Source organism: Ilyonectria robusta (assembly GCF_021365365.1).
Source record: "Ilyonectria robusta strain PMI_751 chromosome Unknown BGZ61scaffold_6, whole genome shotgun sequence".
In the NCBI taxonomy this organism is placed as follows: domain Eukaryota; kingdom Fungi; phylum Ascomycota; class Sordariomycetes; order Hypocreales; family Nectriaceae; genus Ilyonectria; species Ilyonectria robusta.
In genome coordinates this window covers 2,024,553-2,038,551 of record NW_025764440.1, presented here as the reverse complement: position 1 = coordinate 2,038,551, position 13,999 = coordinate 2,024,553, and the positions used below count along the sequence as shown (strand labels likewise).

Below are 13,999 nucleotides of genomic sequence, written 5' to 3'. Positions count from 1 at the left end.
CCCTGGGACGGGAGACAGGTGCACAAGCTTGAGGAGGGCTAGTCCAAAGGACTCATCGCCACTAACATATAAGACGTCATGTCCACCCAACTTTAAAGGTTTGTCGAACTCCGTTTCCGTTCAACTAAACTTAACATAGCGCCTACTCGTCATAGCAATACGGAACGACGCCGACGCCGAAGAGGAGATGAGTGTCGCAAGGAACTCGCCCAACATATCAGTAAGCTTCGCATAATCCCATTACCCTCTTGTACCCACCCCGGCCCAGGCTTGACTTGCTCTCTGCTGAGGCTTAGCTGGGCAATGGATAATTGCACGGGAATGGGCATGGGCATGTGCATGGGCTCGAGGCGGGTATTATCTTATTAGTGAGAGATATAACGGAGATAATATTTATTTCGAAGATGGCATAGATATGGTCTGGGGCTGCATCTATTAATAGCGTAATATGTAGACTGCTATTATAAAGAATTAGTAGGGTTATATAACTACTTGGAATTTCCTTTAATTTACATATTATTAACTAGAATATCCAACTTCCCTCTAGTAGTCTCCTTAACTTGTACTTTGTAGTTATTTATATTGTCTTAATTATCTATATTAAGATAGATTGCAGTTAGGCCTAGAGCTGCAAGCTTGGCGAGAGCTTTAGGCTTATAAGCTATAGCAACTATATTACAGTCTAGAATGTGGTAAAAGGTAAGCGGTTGAAAGATTGGAGGAGATAATGCTATTATATGTCAGACTTACTACAAGCTTGAAACTTTTATGCTGATACACAGCTAATACCGCCAGGTGAGCGGCTACTTGCTATTAATATAAGGCGTTATTGTTTTATATAAATTATAGACCTACCTAGTGATAAGAACTGATTTCTTAGATAGCTACATACTCATATTTGGATTTTTATAAAGAGGATAGCTGTAGCAGCTGGGATATATATAATTGAAGCTTGGCATTGAAGAAGCTCGGCCTGCAATGGAGATGGCCAGATTAATAAAAAGCCGATCCGTGTGGGGTGTCTAGGTGCCCATATATTGGCCACCGTATTCTCCATGTAGCTTGTCCAGGTTGGTACTTTGAACGTTGGGACCTTGGGTTTATTATGAGCTACATATTTTCACGACAGTGACTGGGATTCAACTGGCTACATAACTTCGAATAACATGATATCTTCACTATGAAAGCCATTGCTTCAAGTCTAGTCAGACTTTAATGTAAAGACAAGCGCCCTGACCTCGATGCTTTGCCTAGGCAGACAATTCGGCGAGCTCTGGTACTCAAACGAAGAGTGTGGACAGTCTTTGAAGTGAAGTCGATATTAGCTAGCTGAAAGGGTGGTATTGGGGTCGGGGGACGAACCTATTGCAGGGTGCGTCTCGGAGTCAAACATCTTCATCAGGATGGCCTCATTCGGTGACTGATTGCTCAGCCAGTGCCATTGCTGTCGGGTATTATGCTGCAAGAATATTGTCGAACCGATATAGTGTCGGCGGACGTGATCCGTCTCCACCTTATCTTGGGACTCGACGGTGCTCCCATCGCGGACGGCCAGGGGACACTCCTCGACGGTGTGGAACAACGGCCGCCAGATGCTATTGCAGAGTTCCGACATGTCAATGCACACGCAAGGGAGGGCTGCGGGTAAAATAGTTCAAACGCACTTGATGACACGGACTCGTCCTTGCAGTAGTGCATGGGCATCCTCTGGCAGTTGTCGAATGACTCGGTTGACAACTGCGACTGGGCTCTGATCTGGGGAAGAATTAGTACATCTGGTGATCACAACTACTCAACCGCCGAAGGGGGGGCGAGATGTTGAGCAACGCTTACCGATATGGGCTTGATCCACTGGAAGGAGCCATTGAGTCAAATCGCTCAGGTCGAGCGTGTCGCTGGTATATGAGCCCATGGCCATTCGAAGCTAAATAAACGCAAAGACATCATGAGCATCACGAGTTGTTCCCGTTTCCACATCCAACGAGAAGGCGTATGTAAGAAATATCAGGCATACCCGCCAGTCAAAAAAGAAGACCTTATCTACTCCATCCACGTGGCAACGTAGAAAGTCTTCCATCATCGGGAGGTAGTGTTTCTCCACCTCGGACTGATCCGAAAAGTCTGAGAAGGAGAGGACTTGGTCTGTGACATCGCGGTATGTGAATCCGTGTTGATTTAGCTGATACGTGTCCTTGAATGGACGAGTGTCGGAGAGAGTTACATCGTGGGGTGCGAAGACGAGGTTACTCCTGCGTAGATCATCAGCCTCCGGTGGTATGTCGACAAAGATGTGAAACGGTCTTTCCCTCTCATAGAGCTCCTGCCATTCGAGAAACTTGATGGATACCTTGATTTCGAGAGCCATGTCTAGAATAAGAGAGAGACGTCACGGCAATAACCTGTTAGGTGCTGGCAGAGAAAAGAAAATGACCGAAGAAAGGACCAGCGGGGTCTGGCGGGTATTAATCAACTCTGCACGAGCAGTATTCACTGAAGGATGCCCCGTTCGCGTTAATTTCAAATCTGATTCGTTAGACCGGTTCGGCCTTGCAGTTGCCTTGTCAATTAGGCAAAGAGCGGGAATTGATTGCACAATCCGATCACCCTCCTCAACACTCTTGACCGATTTGAGCCTTGCGCCCTTCACGCTAGGATGATAATCAAGTAACACAGACGAAAAATACAGGGAGAAAACCAACACGGCTCGTTAACCCGAAGTGTAGCCAACCATCCCTTTTGACTGCTATACTTGTGGTAGCCCAGCAGTGACTCGTCATAGCTGCGGTCTCACCGAACCACCAGCGTGCCCTGAGTCCCTGATCCCGCTGGACACTGCCAGGCTAGGCACGCTAGTGAATATGAGGTGATTTGGGAATGTGCTGGAAATATCAAGAGGAATCACTGATTATAGAAGCGCTAGGGGAATGTATCTTTTGCACGGTTCGGTCAACACACTTGGAGGGGACGTGTTTGCACCGAAATGGGACAACGAGCGTCCTGAGTTGTCCTTTCAAAAATACGTAAGACTAGGTTCAAATTCATCCCTGTAAAGCAATACGTTATTTCGTGCTCCCTAAGCACGTCCTACTTGTATCTTTGTATCTTCTACCATCAGAGCGGTGGCTTTTGGATGGCACCATCCCCAGCAGACTCGGCCACATCCTTTAAGAACACTTCTCCCTCGCTCAGGTAGGAGTCATGCTGCCAGGTCAGACGATCAATGCCGCCAGCCTCATTAGCTAGAAATGTAATTTTCTGCTTAGCCGGCTTCTAACTTGGGAACATGCAGGCCTTCAGGTCATCCTCCCGCTCAACATTGGGGCGGGCAAAGACATCGTCCTCGTAGTGTGCTAGGTCCAGGGTGACTGGCTTTATGCCTTGAAAATTCATGGACAAGCTGGAACTGTTGGTAGAGATATCAATGAACAGCGTTCCGATACGGTTCTACTACCGACCGACATACTGTTCAAGAGGCCTGCATGGAGTGCCTTGCTTCTGATCCTTGGCCATCAAAGCACGCATTTCCGGGTACCTTTTGAGGTGTGTCTCGGCTGCCTGCTTTGCAGGCGAGACATAGTCGTTGGGATTAGGTTCGCCCGAGACAGCTTCAATGAGCATCTGCCCAACAAAGTCTGCGACGTCCGTTAGAGCCAGTGTGTTGCTCAGAACCACGATGGCAATTTCTTCATCGGGTAACACGTGCACGGATGAGAAACCTCCAGCCATGCTGCCATTGTGATACCAAACTCGATTGCCGTTTGCAAATCGTGCCGCAACAGGGGTATTGCTGCCAAGATCTCCCCCGTTGGTACCGATGGCGCCAAGAGTCCCAGGAAGGGTGGTGAGGACGAGGCCGAGCCCATAGATTTGCTCCTGGGGTGATTTGGAGACGGTGATATGAGGCGTGACCACTGCGGAAGTCTCGACAAACAGATTGCCGGGAGTTAATGGGGAACCAGTGGTGGTCTGATGCGAGACAGCCTTGACCAAAGCCCCAAATAGACGAGGAGGTCGTTGGTGTTGTTCTTCAGTCCTTGGGCACCGGCCAACGACGTCTCGTCGGTAGTAGTAGGCCGAGGAATGTGGTACGGAGAGCCATTGTAGAGAGCGACATAGAAATGAGCATAGTTGTGCTCTGGGGGCACGCCGTAGGGTGCTTTGCATTCTTAGCTGGTCGAAGCATTTGGCTTTGGTGAAGGAGCCCAGGGACTCCCCCGGCTACTTCCTCGACAATGTTGCCAGCCAGACTGTACAGCTAATTATTGTACTTGAAGTCTTTGCGGAATGTCTCTGCAGTAGGTTCTAGAATGGCCATCATCTGTGAGGTCTGGTCTTTGGGGACGAGGTGAATTTGATGGCCCATTGTGATATAGGTGTTCTTGGAAGCAAGCGCAGTGCGGTGGGCCAAGAGGTCGATGATGGTGGCCTCACTCTCGACTTGTGGGCTCTCAGAGGCAAAGCAATCGAAGTACGCTTTGATGGGCGTTTCCCAGCCGAATTTGCCACGGTGGACCAGATGTGCCGCGGCGGCTGCGACAGTGACCTTAGAGAGGGAAGTAACGTGGTAGATTGTATCGCTGTCGGGAGCTGTTCGTGCTTGGACGTCGCGGAAACCAAAATTGGCTCGGTGAATGACCCGACCTGCCTGGGAAACGCCGACAGAGAGTCCGGCGTTTCCCGAGATGCTGCACAACGCATCGATCGCAGGAGCAAGGGCTTCGAGCCTCGACGTAGCGGCGCCGATATCCATCGTTGTGGACGTGTAGATTCCAACTGGGTGCTGGGAACCTATGCTTCACTGCTTCGGGAATTCGAAGCAGGACGACGAGAGAGGTGCTGACAGGTCAACGTGCCACTGGGTGAAAAGAACAGAAGACTCGGGAATTTAAAGCAGGACGAGAGAGGAGGCGTTGAGATGCCACCGCGCGCTTCTAGAGGAGCATGGAGGGATAAACGCAGTCGAGTCCTCTGCCTGGTTGCCCAATGCGCATGTAATATGGGTCTCGGCGGTGGCCGCGCCGGGTACAAGAACCCTACAAAGGAGGGAAGGCAGCGCAGGCCGCAATGTTACGGAACCTCATGTATAGGTCATATGTTATTGAAGATACCTTTTCTCAGTCTCGGAATGTAGTCAACAGCGATGGTGTATTAGTTCTGCAGTAATAAAGATTTATCTCAGCTAAGGCATCAGCGTTGGTTCAATTATTGTCATTTCCTAAGGGACCTGCATGAACGTGAGCGGCATTGATCTATATGATACCAGAACTCAAAATGGCCATGCTAGGTTGACATCCCCTTCCGAGCTACCTCTCCCTTTGTTATTCTCCCAATGTAGTCCTACTAGCACCTCGCATCGATCATGTGCGCCCGATCATAGCGGCAAAGCCAGGCACAGCCAGGCCCAGAGGGCATGAATCGATTCTAGCCTGCGATGAAACGATGATGCTCGCAGAAGGATGCATCGCAACCCACGGCACGTGCACGGAAGGAGGCAGGAATCTAAATAGCCATCAGTTGTAGTCTAAGGTATAGCCTACCTATAAGCAATCCAAGTCTATTCTCCAAAGGCGCACACTCTTCTTCGGGTCACCGAATGGCTTCGAAAGCCACCACTTCTTACGCACGATCTAAGTCAAGCCTCGGGTGCCTCCTCTATCTCGCGCAATCAGGCGCGCTGGATCATGGCCTCTCGGTCAGGACCAGTGCCGATGTACTTGATCTGCTTAAGTTTAGCAATTGCGGTGCAGACCAGTATGACCGCCCACTTACCTTGACTCCGACAAACTTCTCAATGTACTGCTGGTTGTTAGCGCCACTGTTCGTTATGCTAGCCCAGGTAAATATGCCCACCTCGACGTAATCGCGGGCCGCCATGGGCAGATCATAGTAGGTCCTCGCGTTGGTGGTCGGCGTTTGCCAGCCTGGCATCTCGTGATAAACCACCTCAGCACGGTTGAGGATGTCAAGATCCGCAGGGTAAGAGTCCAGTTCCTGTCCAAACGGTTAGCGTCTCCACAATCTCTCACGATCTCGTTGGCATCACTAACCTCTCCGTCGATCTTGTAAGCGATGGCGATCTTAATCGTTTCGAAAGTATCCAAAACGTCGAGCTGCAGAGTGTTAGAGCGTTTGACACGTGTCACAAGCATGCCATGGGCACCGTCTACCTTCGTGAGATTCAGGCTTGTATAGTAGTTGTTTACTATACTTGACAACGACAAGGTCTGTGTGTGCTTGTTAGTTGTTTTCCCTTCCACGCAAGGGTTTGAGGTCGTGCGTACCGAGCCTGGGAACTGTCAGTAAGTTTATTAGCAGCAACGAGCCATGATAAAACTCACCATCCACATCGGCGTCTGCGGCCAGTCGACGTTCCCTAAGTCTTGTCAGCAGCAGAAGCTCGAAACCTCCAGAGCGCTTGGGGCCTCACCCATTCGCGTCCAATCTCCTGGAGCTTGGTGCCGACCCTGTTGTCATTCAGCTTCAGAGTGGCTTCAAGATGGTAATTAACACGCACTCTTCGGTATCTTCGGTCTTGAAGGCCCCCGCCCCGACACGGGTGGTATCTGTTACCAGTCAGCGGTGAAATCACGGCCTTGGAGCAATCGCGACATACAAGCCTTAACCACTCCAATCGTCTCTGTGATGTTCTTTGGGTTCAGTGTGAGTCCACCAATAATACCAGCAAGCGTAGTACTTGAGGAAGTGACGAACTGTAGTTAATCATGAGTACTAGTGCAAACTGAAAGACCAAGTTGACGGAAACTTACTGGGTAAGAGCCATAATCAACATCTAGCATCAGTGCCTATTCAATTGTGAACAAGCACAAGCGCCAGGGCCCAGAACCCCTTTCCTTCACAGGAGACTTGACAGATACCTATCTCCCGGCATCGCACGTGGCATAGAGGTTTGACATGAAAATGAAGCCCCGGGATCATCTTAAAACAGGCTTTCTGAGCACAGTTTGGCTTGAACCTCGACACGTCACAACTGGGTCTGCTCCGAGATGATTCCAGGGCGCCATCCTCACATAAAATTGTCGTCAACTCCACTGAGCACGGTCGATAGCCAACAAGTAGATGAGTAGAAGCCAAGTCTCCGTGTGGCCCGAATCCTGCCGAGGCGGGAATATAATACACAGCTTGTTATAGCAAAGACCACTTATTGGGTTGTACCAGCGAAGTGATTGCTTAGACAAGTACTGTGTTCCGCCCCGAGCTAAGAATCCTTGCCGGACTAGGAAAGAGGACTGTGGGACCACGGGCACGGTGCTCGTTCCGCCAATAAGTCAGTACTATTTATTTAGTCAAAGGATGAGAACCTTACGTTTGCGCCTTCGATCACGATTTTCGTGTTGCTCTGCTGTGCGGATCTCATGAAAGACACGCCGTCCACGACGTACTTCTTCAGCGTCTCCCTGTACTCGTCGAAACGAGTAAGCTCAGCCTGAATGTCGTATTCGAGCAGTTCTCCGAAGCGCTTTTGAAAGCCATCGGCTAAGCGCCTCACCTTCTGCTCGAAAAGGTCACGGTGGAAGACGTCAGTCAATTTGATGCCAGTTCGCTGGGAAATTTAGCGCACAGTCCGCTCCCTTGTTATGACTATCTCTTACCGCTCTGCTTGTCTGATAGCAGGGACCAATGCCTATAGCGGACGTTAGACCTCGCTGCCAATGGCGTCGCTTGCACGATGATGATGGAGATTCTCCCCCCTATTGAGATTTGGGAATGCTTGCAATGAGGTGACAGAAGCAATAAAGGATGATGCGGCCAGGAATCACGGGGGTAGCGTACCGCGTCTTGTTGTTCCGATAGCTGCGTCTGGGGTAGACGTTAGTGCTGTTCCTCAACGACAACGTTGGACACTATGGGACGAACCTCCAAGTTCCCTCTCCTCGAGACCATCCACTGCTATGTGCAGGTCCAAGAGGACATTGACCCTGTCAGAAACAAGGATCCGATCGTGTACCGCGATCAGGCCCTAAGTTGCGTTGAGTTACGACGGGCCGTTGCGCGTTGCGAGTATCGATTGGGTTTGTTGGCTTACCTTCTCCTCGAGGTTGGCGAGCTCGCTGAAGAAACTTGGGCTAGAGGACAGAGTCAGTCTTCTTGGCATGTTCGGTTGAGAGGCGCGAGCCACGCGAGACATCAACGAGATGCCGATGTTGTAGTCGAGTTAGGGGTGGATGATTATATGAAGACTAACACGTGGAAGACTACGCCCGAACCGATGAAGTTCATGCTATGGTACTTGTTAGCGTTGCCGTTGCCAACTTAGACGATCATTATCCTTGACAAACCATTTTGGGTTGATCAGCCCCGAGGGTAAGAGGTGAAAGCTGACTCTATGTTAGCAACTACCCAGTCCTCCCACGTGTGCTGGTTCTCACCTATACGAAACTCCGTTTACCCTTTGCACCTATTAGCAACACATATATCGCGATCGATAGAGAGCGTTCGACCAACCGCACGACGTGCCCGGCATTGTTACCTCCCTTGACGTTAATTAGCAGGTATTTAAGCGCAAAGTTGTCGTTTGGGGATGTTTTAGGGATCGGTGGAAGCCGTTGGTCGACCGGATTCTGCCTGCGTTGTGCTTACCGCGGCTCGAGCACAGAGTTGCGCCTCCTGGCACTGTCCATCAACCAACTTGCCCTTCTGAGTACGCAGTATCGTTAGTGCCCGGGTGTCATCGGCTGTGTTGGGTTCTCCCCGAGTACTCACGCCTTCGTCGCCTGTGGAAGTCCTGGTCAGTATGATGAGATCGAACCGAGAAGCCCAGTTCTGCAGGTAGTAGAGAACTACTACTTTGAAAGCTGGTTTCTACACTAATTAATAATTATGTCGAATTAATATCTTATAATGACGGATCATCGGAGAATGCCAAGCTGGGTGAAGATTTAGAGTAATGCAAGTCAGCTTCGACTTGGTAGGCCTGGCAGCTACTAATAAGCTTCAAGCCGACAATGGCAGAGTGTCCGAGATCGCTCCCAACGAGTCACCCCACCCATTGCGCAGCGCACCATGATGAGCGAGCGAGCACGGTTCAAAGTGTTAAAACAGTCAACCGTTACTCGGTGCATAAAAACAACATCCCTTGGCGCGGCGCGAGTCTCTTTACCAGCCAGCAAAATTGCCATGCTACCTACGTAGCATTGCCGTTTTAAGGTTCCAGCATCGCCCGACCTCCAATCGAGGCCCTAGATTCCCTGCTGACTGATGAAAGCCTGTGCAAGAGCGGCGCTGCTCGTAGGTAGGTAAGAGCCAGGGCCGGGGTTGAGTTGACCCGGGCCGAGGCTTTTGATTGGGCAAGGCTTCGTTGACTCGCCTCCGCCACGCTCCCAGCCAGCGATTGATTGCCTGTGTGGCCCCAAACCTTTGCACGGCCCCACGGTCCAGGCTCCACGCGCGCTCCTCTTTGCGGACCCCCGGCCAGCAGCTTGTCGTCACGTCCTCGACCGATGACTTGCGTTGCGTTGTCGATGACATCGCCGCACTCTCGCTCCTAACATCCACTACCACGTCGCCGGGCCTCGATCCCAACAACACGCTACAGAGCCCGTCGCCTGGGATCTCGATGAAGTTGCCCATTGAACGGACGGAATGATTCCCTGACAGGGCCCTGATCACCCACCTCGAGTCCTCCAGCACCACCCTGCCGCTGACTTCCATCCTCCCATTCCCTCTCATCGCATCGCATCTGGCCTCTGGCTTGGCCGCGCAAACCCAACTTTCCATGACATGACTCCCAAGACTATCCGCGCGCCAGTTGGCCCCCTGGAGACGTCAAGCGACCTGGATCTCCTTGCTGGGCTGTGGCAGGAGGCCCCTTTCGCTCGACTACCTCCCGACGCGCCTACCGAGCTTGATGCCTATGTCCAGGACATCGAAAACCCAAGCCGAGTCTACGCCATCCACCGAGCCAGCCGCCGCAACGATTTCCAACTACTGGTTGAGAGGTATGTGCGACAGAGTGTCCATTACATGGCTCGAATGCTGACCTCATCATCTTAGGTACATTGCCCAGCTGCGAATTGGCTGTGGTCAGCCCAACTGCACGACGCCGACATGTTTCACTTCTCGAAGACGCTTGGCAGGCAGAGCACCGATCCGACGATACAATACCACGAGCGCCAGGACCCTGGCGGTATATTTGGCGAGCCAAGATAACCCCGAGGATGGATTATGTCCGAACCTTGGCAAGCAGAAGGAGTTGCCTGCTGCACCCAACAACCTGATATTCTCTGCCCGACCCCCTTCACCATCTCACCCGGAATTCAAGAAGGTTAACTTCAAGTCATCACCCGCCCGACGGAGGGACAGTGGCGCCGATGATGAACGACAACGCCATCCGACGACCTCCGAACAAACAGCAGGACAAAAAACGCCAGACTCTCCAACAACTGTGACCTCGAAAGACTCGGGCTATGGTTCCCAGCGATCGTTTCAGCTTGATGACACCCTCCCGGGCTCCTACGCTCGTGTGGTTGAGGGACCTACCAACAAAGATCACCGCTCATTTGCTGCTAATCTGTTCGACACTGTAGCCTTCAAAATGCTTGAGTGGCTGACGCCACGAGGCATTGAAGCCATGTCGCAACAAATGTCGGAAATCCATAGTAACGACCAACAAGGGATGTCTCTGCAATCTGATCTCGATCAGAAACTCTCCATCAACTCAAGCCAGCTTCAGGCCTCTCGGGAATCTCGAACGCCACAGTCCGACTCGCAAGCCAGCGCTCGGGAAGCCGACGCCAAAGTGAAGCGGCCACAAAGCCACGTCGAAGGTGCCACAGAAGAAAACTCACAGTCTGAGACATCCAATGCCAATAAACCAAAGTCCCGACGCTGCTCGTTACCAAAGACACGAACACCTTCGACATCAAAACCAAGGAGGGCAACTTCTTTAGAGCCGTTTCCGCCATCCGCGGGTTCAGATGATGCAAAATCGACTATCCTATCTCCTCGATTCAATAGCTTTCATGAAAAGCCCACACGACAGAAGACCACCCCTACCGTAACTGGACGAGGGATCCCTGAGATGCCAATTAAACCAGCTTTCTTTGAGAATGTTCCATCCCCAACGCCACAACCCGTTCAAAAGCTGAAGTTAGTTCCGGTCCTACCGGAGGACCCTTGCGAAAGGGACGTCCCCGAAATGCGAACTGCAACTCCGCCGAGACAGCTGTTGACTGGGCCGCACCCTCGAGAAGAGTCGGAGAAACGAAAGGTCGAAATCCCAGCCTCTTGGTTACACAACGCATTACCGCAAGCACTCTCACGACTAGATGTGGACACCGTTGAGTTCATGTGCAACGTGCTCCAGGAAGACGGCACCTGTGAAGACCAACTGGTTGTTCCAGGAGATTTGGGTGGCTCATATCCCAAAACTCGGAATCCCTCAAAGCCTCTAGCGAGACGGACCTCAAACGTCACTAAATCCTCTAAGAAGGAGTGGAAGGAATTCATACAGCAAACGATGTTCAACGTGCTTGGGAATCCACAAGCCACCATCGAGTCATTTTCTCGTGATGGCGAGCCGTTCGATTCCCAAACACTTTGGTACTGTCTGCATCGCCTAAGTCGTGTGGCTCCAAGTTTGGTGTTTCACAGCTTATGGATTGCTGCTGGACGCCTCTTTGTTCCTCCGCCAGGTCTGCAAACGTCCCGATCGGCCCAGTCGAAGGGTAACACTCGATCTCAGACTAGACTTACCGACGCCGAGGCAGGGCAGTTCATGTCTATCTGCATGCATGCACTAGTTGCGGCGACACCAATGGTACCGGATTCAAGGACATTATACGAGATGTCGCGTATTCGTGCCAACGGACTGACTCTGTCTGGCGGCATCTCAGTCGCTCGACAACCTGCCTCCCGTTGCCTCGACTATGATGACGCCTTCTCGAACGAGGTCGCAGTCAGATTGGCGCGTAGACTGTTCTGCGCTATCACCGCTCGTCGCTGTTTCACTGACATGGCAGGTCGTGGTGCCAACGCCGACGATCGAGACTCGGGCGTTGATGTCTTAGGGCCCTTGGTTCATGAACTGGACTTCCTCAGTTCCGGCTCCGCCCCAGTCCTTGAGTTTGCGCAGTCGGAGCGTCTCCTGCACGAAACTCGGGTCCCCACTGTGCTCATGGACTGGGCTCGTACTATCCTCCTCAACGAATGGGATGGACGTTCTGATTTCTCAATGGATGGCTCCTTCGGTGGAGCGTTGTCCTTCATCGAGACAATGCGTGAGTCTATGTTTCCTGCTTGTTTACAATTGTGTGTGTGTGAGTGTGCTAATTAGAGACAATAGACGAGAACAGAAACGTATTACTCTTAGGAGATATCCAGTTTCGAGTAGATTATCTGTCCGATCGTCTCGACTCTATTGAGATGCCCGTCGATTGGTTGACCTTTACATCTACGCGATGGCGACGGCACATCCTAGACTACCCTTACATATTTAGCCCGGAAACGTTGGTTTCATTCTTCCGGTCGATCAATTTTGCGAGAATGAGCCGAATGTTTGAAGAGTCCAGCTCGCTCAAGACCCGAATGAGTGCCATTGTTGACCCTGGGAGTCTAATCACAAATCCCCACCACAAGATGGTGCTGCAAGATTTACTACAGACAGCATCTTCCAAATATTTAATCTTGGAGATTACCCGACAACATGTTGTTCGAGATGCTTTCGATCAACTTTGGAGGCGTGAGGAGCGAGAGCTTCTGCGTCCATTGAAGGTTCACCTAGGTGAGGAGGGTGGTGAAGAAGGATTCGACTCTGGCGGTGTCCAACAGGAATTCTTCCGACTAGCCATCGCCGAGTGCCTTGATCCCCGATATGGGGCTTTCACGGTTGACGAGAGGACTCGCATGGTTTGGTTTGCGCCTGGGTCCCTGACAGAGGAATGGAAGTTTGAACTTGTTGGCCTCCTGATGTCTCTCGCCCTCTACAACGGGCTGACACTCCCAATCACGTTTCCAAAGGCTCTGTACCGAAAATTACTTGGGAAGCCCGTCGAGGAGCTCCACCATATCGCTGATGGCTGGCCAGAGTTGGCAAGCGGACTAACGACTCTATTAGAATGGGATGAGGAGGATGGGCTAGTGGAGGATGTCTTCGCCCGAACATACGAATTTTCCGTTGCTGCCTTGGGTACAAACATCACACGAGAAATGAGCTCTGATAGCTCAGTATGGCCAAGTGCCGCCACGACCTCAGAAGACGTGGCTCCCCCGCATGCAGCGAACCCGAGCGATGCACCAATGGTCACAAACGACAACCGAGATGAATATGTGACCAACTACGTTCGCTATCTCACAGATGTCTCCATCCGCCCTCAATATCTGGCATTCGAACGAGGTTTTCATGCTTGTCTAGACAAGAAATCACTGTCGCTACTCACCCCTCCCACCTTGCAAGCACTCGCCGAAGGTGTCCAAGACATCGACATTCCAGAACTCCGGAGATACGCGCGGTATGTGGGGTGGGATTCTTCTCACCACACAGTTCGCGATTTCTGGTCGATCGTCAAGAGATACGACGATAGAATGAAGCGCAGACTGCTGGAATTTGTGACATCTTCCGACCGTGTACCGGTTGGGGGAATGAAGAACCTCCAATTCGTCATCCAAAAGAATGGGGAAGAAGAAGGAGACGCGGGCCACTTGCCGACGGCATACACTTGCTACGGGACGTTGTTGCTGCCGGAATATAGAGATAAAGAGGTGCTCAGGGAGAGGCTGGGAATGGCATTGGAAAATGCGCAAGGATTCGGTTTTGCTTAATGCGGCGACTACTGGGAGCCAGGGAATGGACTTGCAGCGACCTATTAATGAATAACCCTGGGACAGGGCGCTTGTATGCATGCACTGTATTTGGTATTGAGACGCATGAGCCGTAAGGTCGGCGTAAACTGGTAGAGGCGTCTAGCGTAGCTTGGGAATGAATCAATCGGAGTCTTTTTTTGGGACCACGATATCCCGAGGCCAACGATACAAACCTCCTTTT

At 51.4% G+C, this 13,999-nt stretch overlaps 5 protein-coding genes across 5 annotated transcripts; 1 reads left to right on the top strand and 4 right to left on the bottom strand.

Moving 5' to 3' along the window:
* Window positions 1-1,201: 1,201 nt before the first annotated feature.
* Window positions 1,202-2,365, bottom strand: BGZ61DRAFT_347482 (methyltransferase CmcJ; the record flags this gene model as incomplete). Its single annotated transcript, XM_046239981.1, has 5 exons — window positions 1,202-1,302; window positions 1,363-1,595; window positions 1,665-1,755; window positions 1,834-1,924; window positions 2,015-2,365. 5 exons carry the CDS (start codon window positions 2,363-2,365, stop codon window positions 1,202-1,204), a joined length of 867 nt encoding a protein of 288 aa, XP_046107154.1.
* A 666-nt stretch (window positions 2,366-3,031) lies between these two features.
* On the bottom strand, window positions 3,032-4,003 carry BGZ61DRAFT_448385 (uncharacterized protein). The gene has a single exon (XM_046245472.1). The coding sequence runs from the start codon at window positions 3,724-3,726 to the stop codon at window positions 3,448-3,450; it is 279 nt and encodes a 92-aa protein (XP_046107153.1). The 5' UTR covers window positions 3,727-4,003; the 3' UTR covers window positions 3,032-3,447.
* Window positions 3,982-4,936, bottom strand: BGZ61DRAFT_448383 (beta-lactamase/transpeptidase-like protein). The gene has a single exon (XM_046245471.1). The coding sequence runs from the start codon at window positions 4,748-4,750 to the stop codon at window positions 4,256-4,258; it is 495 nt and encodes a 164-aa protein (XP_046107152.1). The 5' UTR covers window positions 4,751-4,936; the 3' UTR covers window positions 3,982-4,255.
* A 729-nt stretch (window positions 4,937-5,665) lies between these two features.
* Window positions 5,666-9,137, bottom strand: BGZ61DRAFT_530744 (Adenylosuccinate synthetase; the record flags this gene model as incomplete). The annotated part of the gene is made up of 22 exons (XM_046253599.1): window positions 5,666-5,719; window positions 5,770-5,796; window positions 5,851-5,991; window positions 6,048-6,110; window positions 6,168-6,224; window positions 6,282-6,293; window positions 6,428-6,464; window positions 6,515-6,563; window positions 6,614-6,710; window positions 6,768-6,803; window positions 7,325-7,561; window positions 7,611-7,642; window positions 7,792-7,818; window positions 7,876-7,978; window positions 8,045-8,084; window positions 8,204-8,239; window positions 8,298-8,336; window positions 8,388-8,408; window positions 8,464-8,492; window positions 8,599-8,655; window positions 8,722-8,820; window positions 9,021-9,137. 22 exons carry the CDS (start codon window positions 9,135-9,137, stop codon window positions 5,666-5,668), a joined length of 1,410 nt encoding a protein of 469 aa, XP_046107151.1.
* A 342-nt stretch (window positions 9,138-9,479) lies between these two features.
* BGZ61DRAFT_202654 (uncharacterized protein) lies at window positions 9,480-13,955 on the top strand. The gene is made up of 3 exons (XM_046237933.1): window positions 9,480-9,956; window positions 10,012-12,236; window positions 12,302-13,955. Exons 1-3 carry the CDS (start codon window positions 9,739-9,741, stop codon window positions 13,774-13,776), a joined length of 3,918 nt encoding a protein of 1,305 aa, XP_046107150.1. The 5' UTR covers window positions 9,480-9,738; the 3' UTR covers window positions 13,777-13,955.
* Window positions 13,956-13,999: the final 44 nt, after the last annotated feature.

What these genes read in the sequence shown, in the direction of transcription:
- BGZ61DRAFT_202654 (XM_046237933.1), top strand. Translation starts at nt 9,739, where the DNA reads ATGACTCCCAAGACTATCCGCGCGCCAGTTGGCCCCCTGGAGACGTCA. An exon ending in TTCCAACTACTGGTTGAGAG is followed by an intron (nt 9,957 to 10,011) that starts GTATGTGCGACA and finishes TCATCATCTTAG; the next exon opens with GTACATTGCCCAGCTGCGAA. An exon ending in GTCCTTCATCGAGACAATGC is followed by an intron (nt 12,237 to 12,301) that starts GTGAGTCTATGT and finishes TAGAGACAATAG; the next exon opens with ACGAGAACAGAAACGTATTA.
- BGZ61DRAFT_448383 (XM_046245471.1), bottom strand. Translation starts at nt 4,750, where the DNA reads ATGGATATCGGCGCCGCTACGTCGAGGCTCGAAGCCCTTGCTCCTGCG.
- BGZ61DRAFT_448385 (XM_046245472.1), bottom strand. Translation starts at nt 3,726, where the DNA reads ATGGCTGGAGGTTTCTCATCCGTGCACGTGTTACCCGATGAAGAAATT.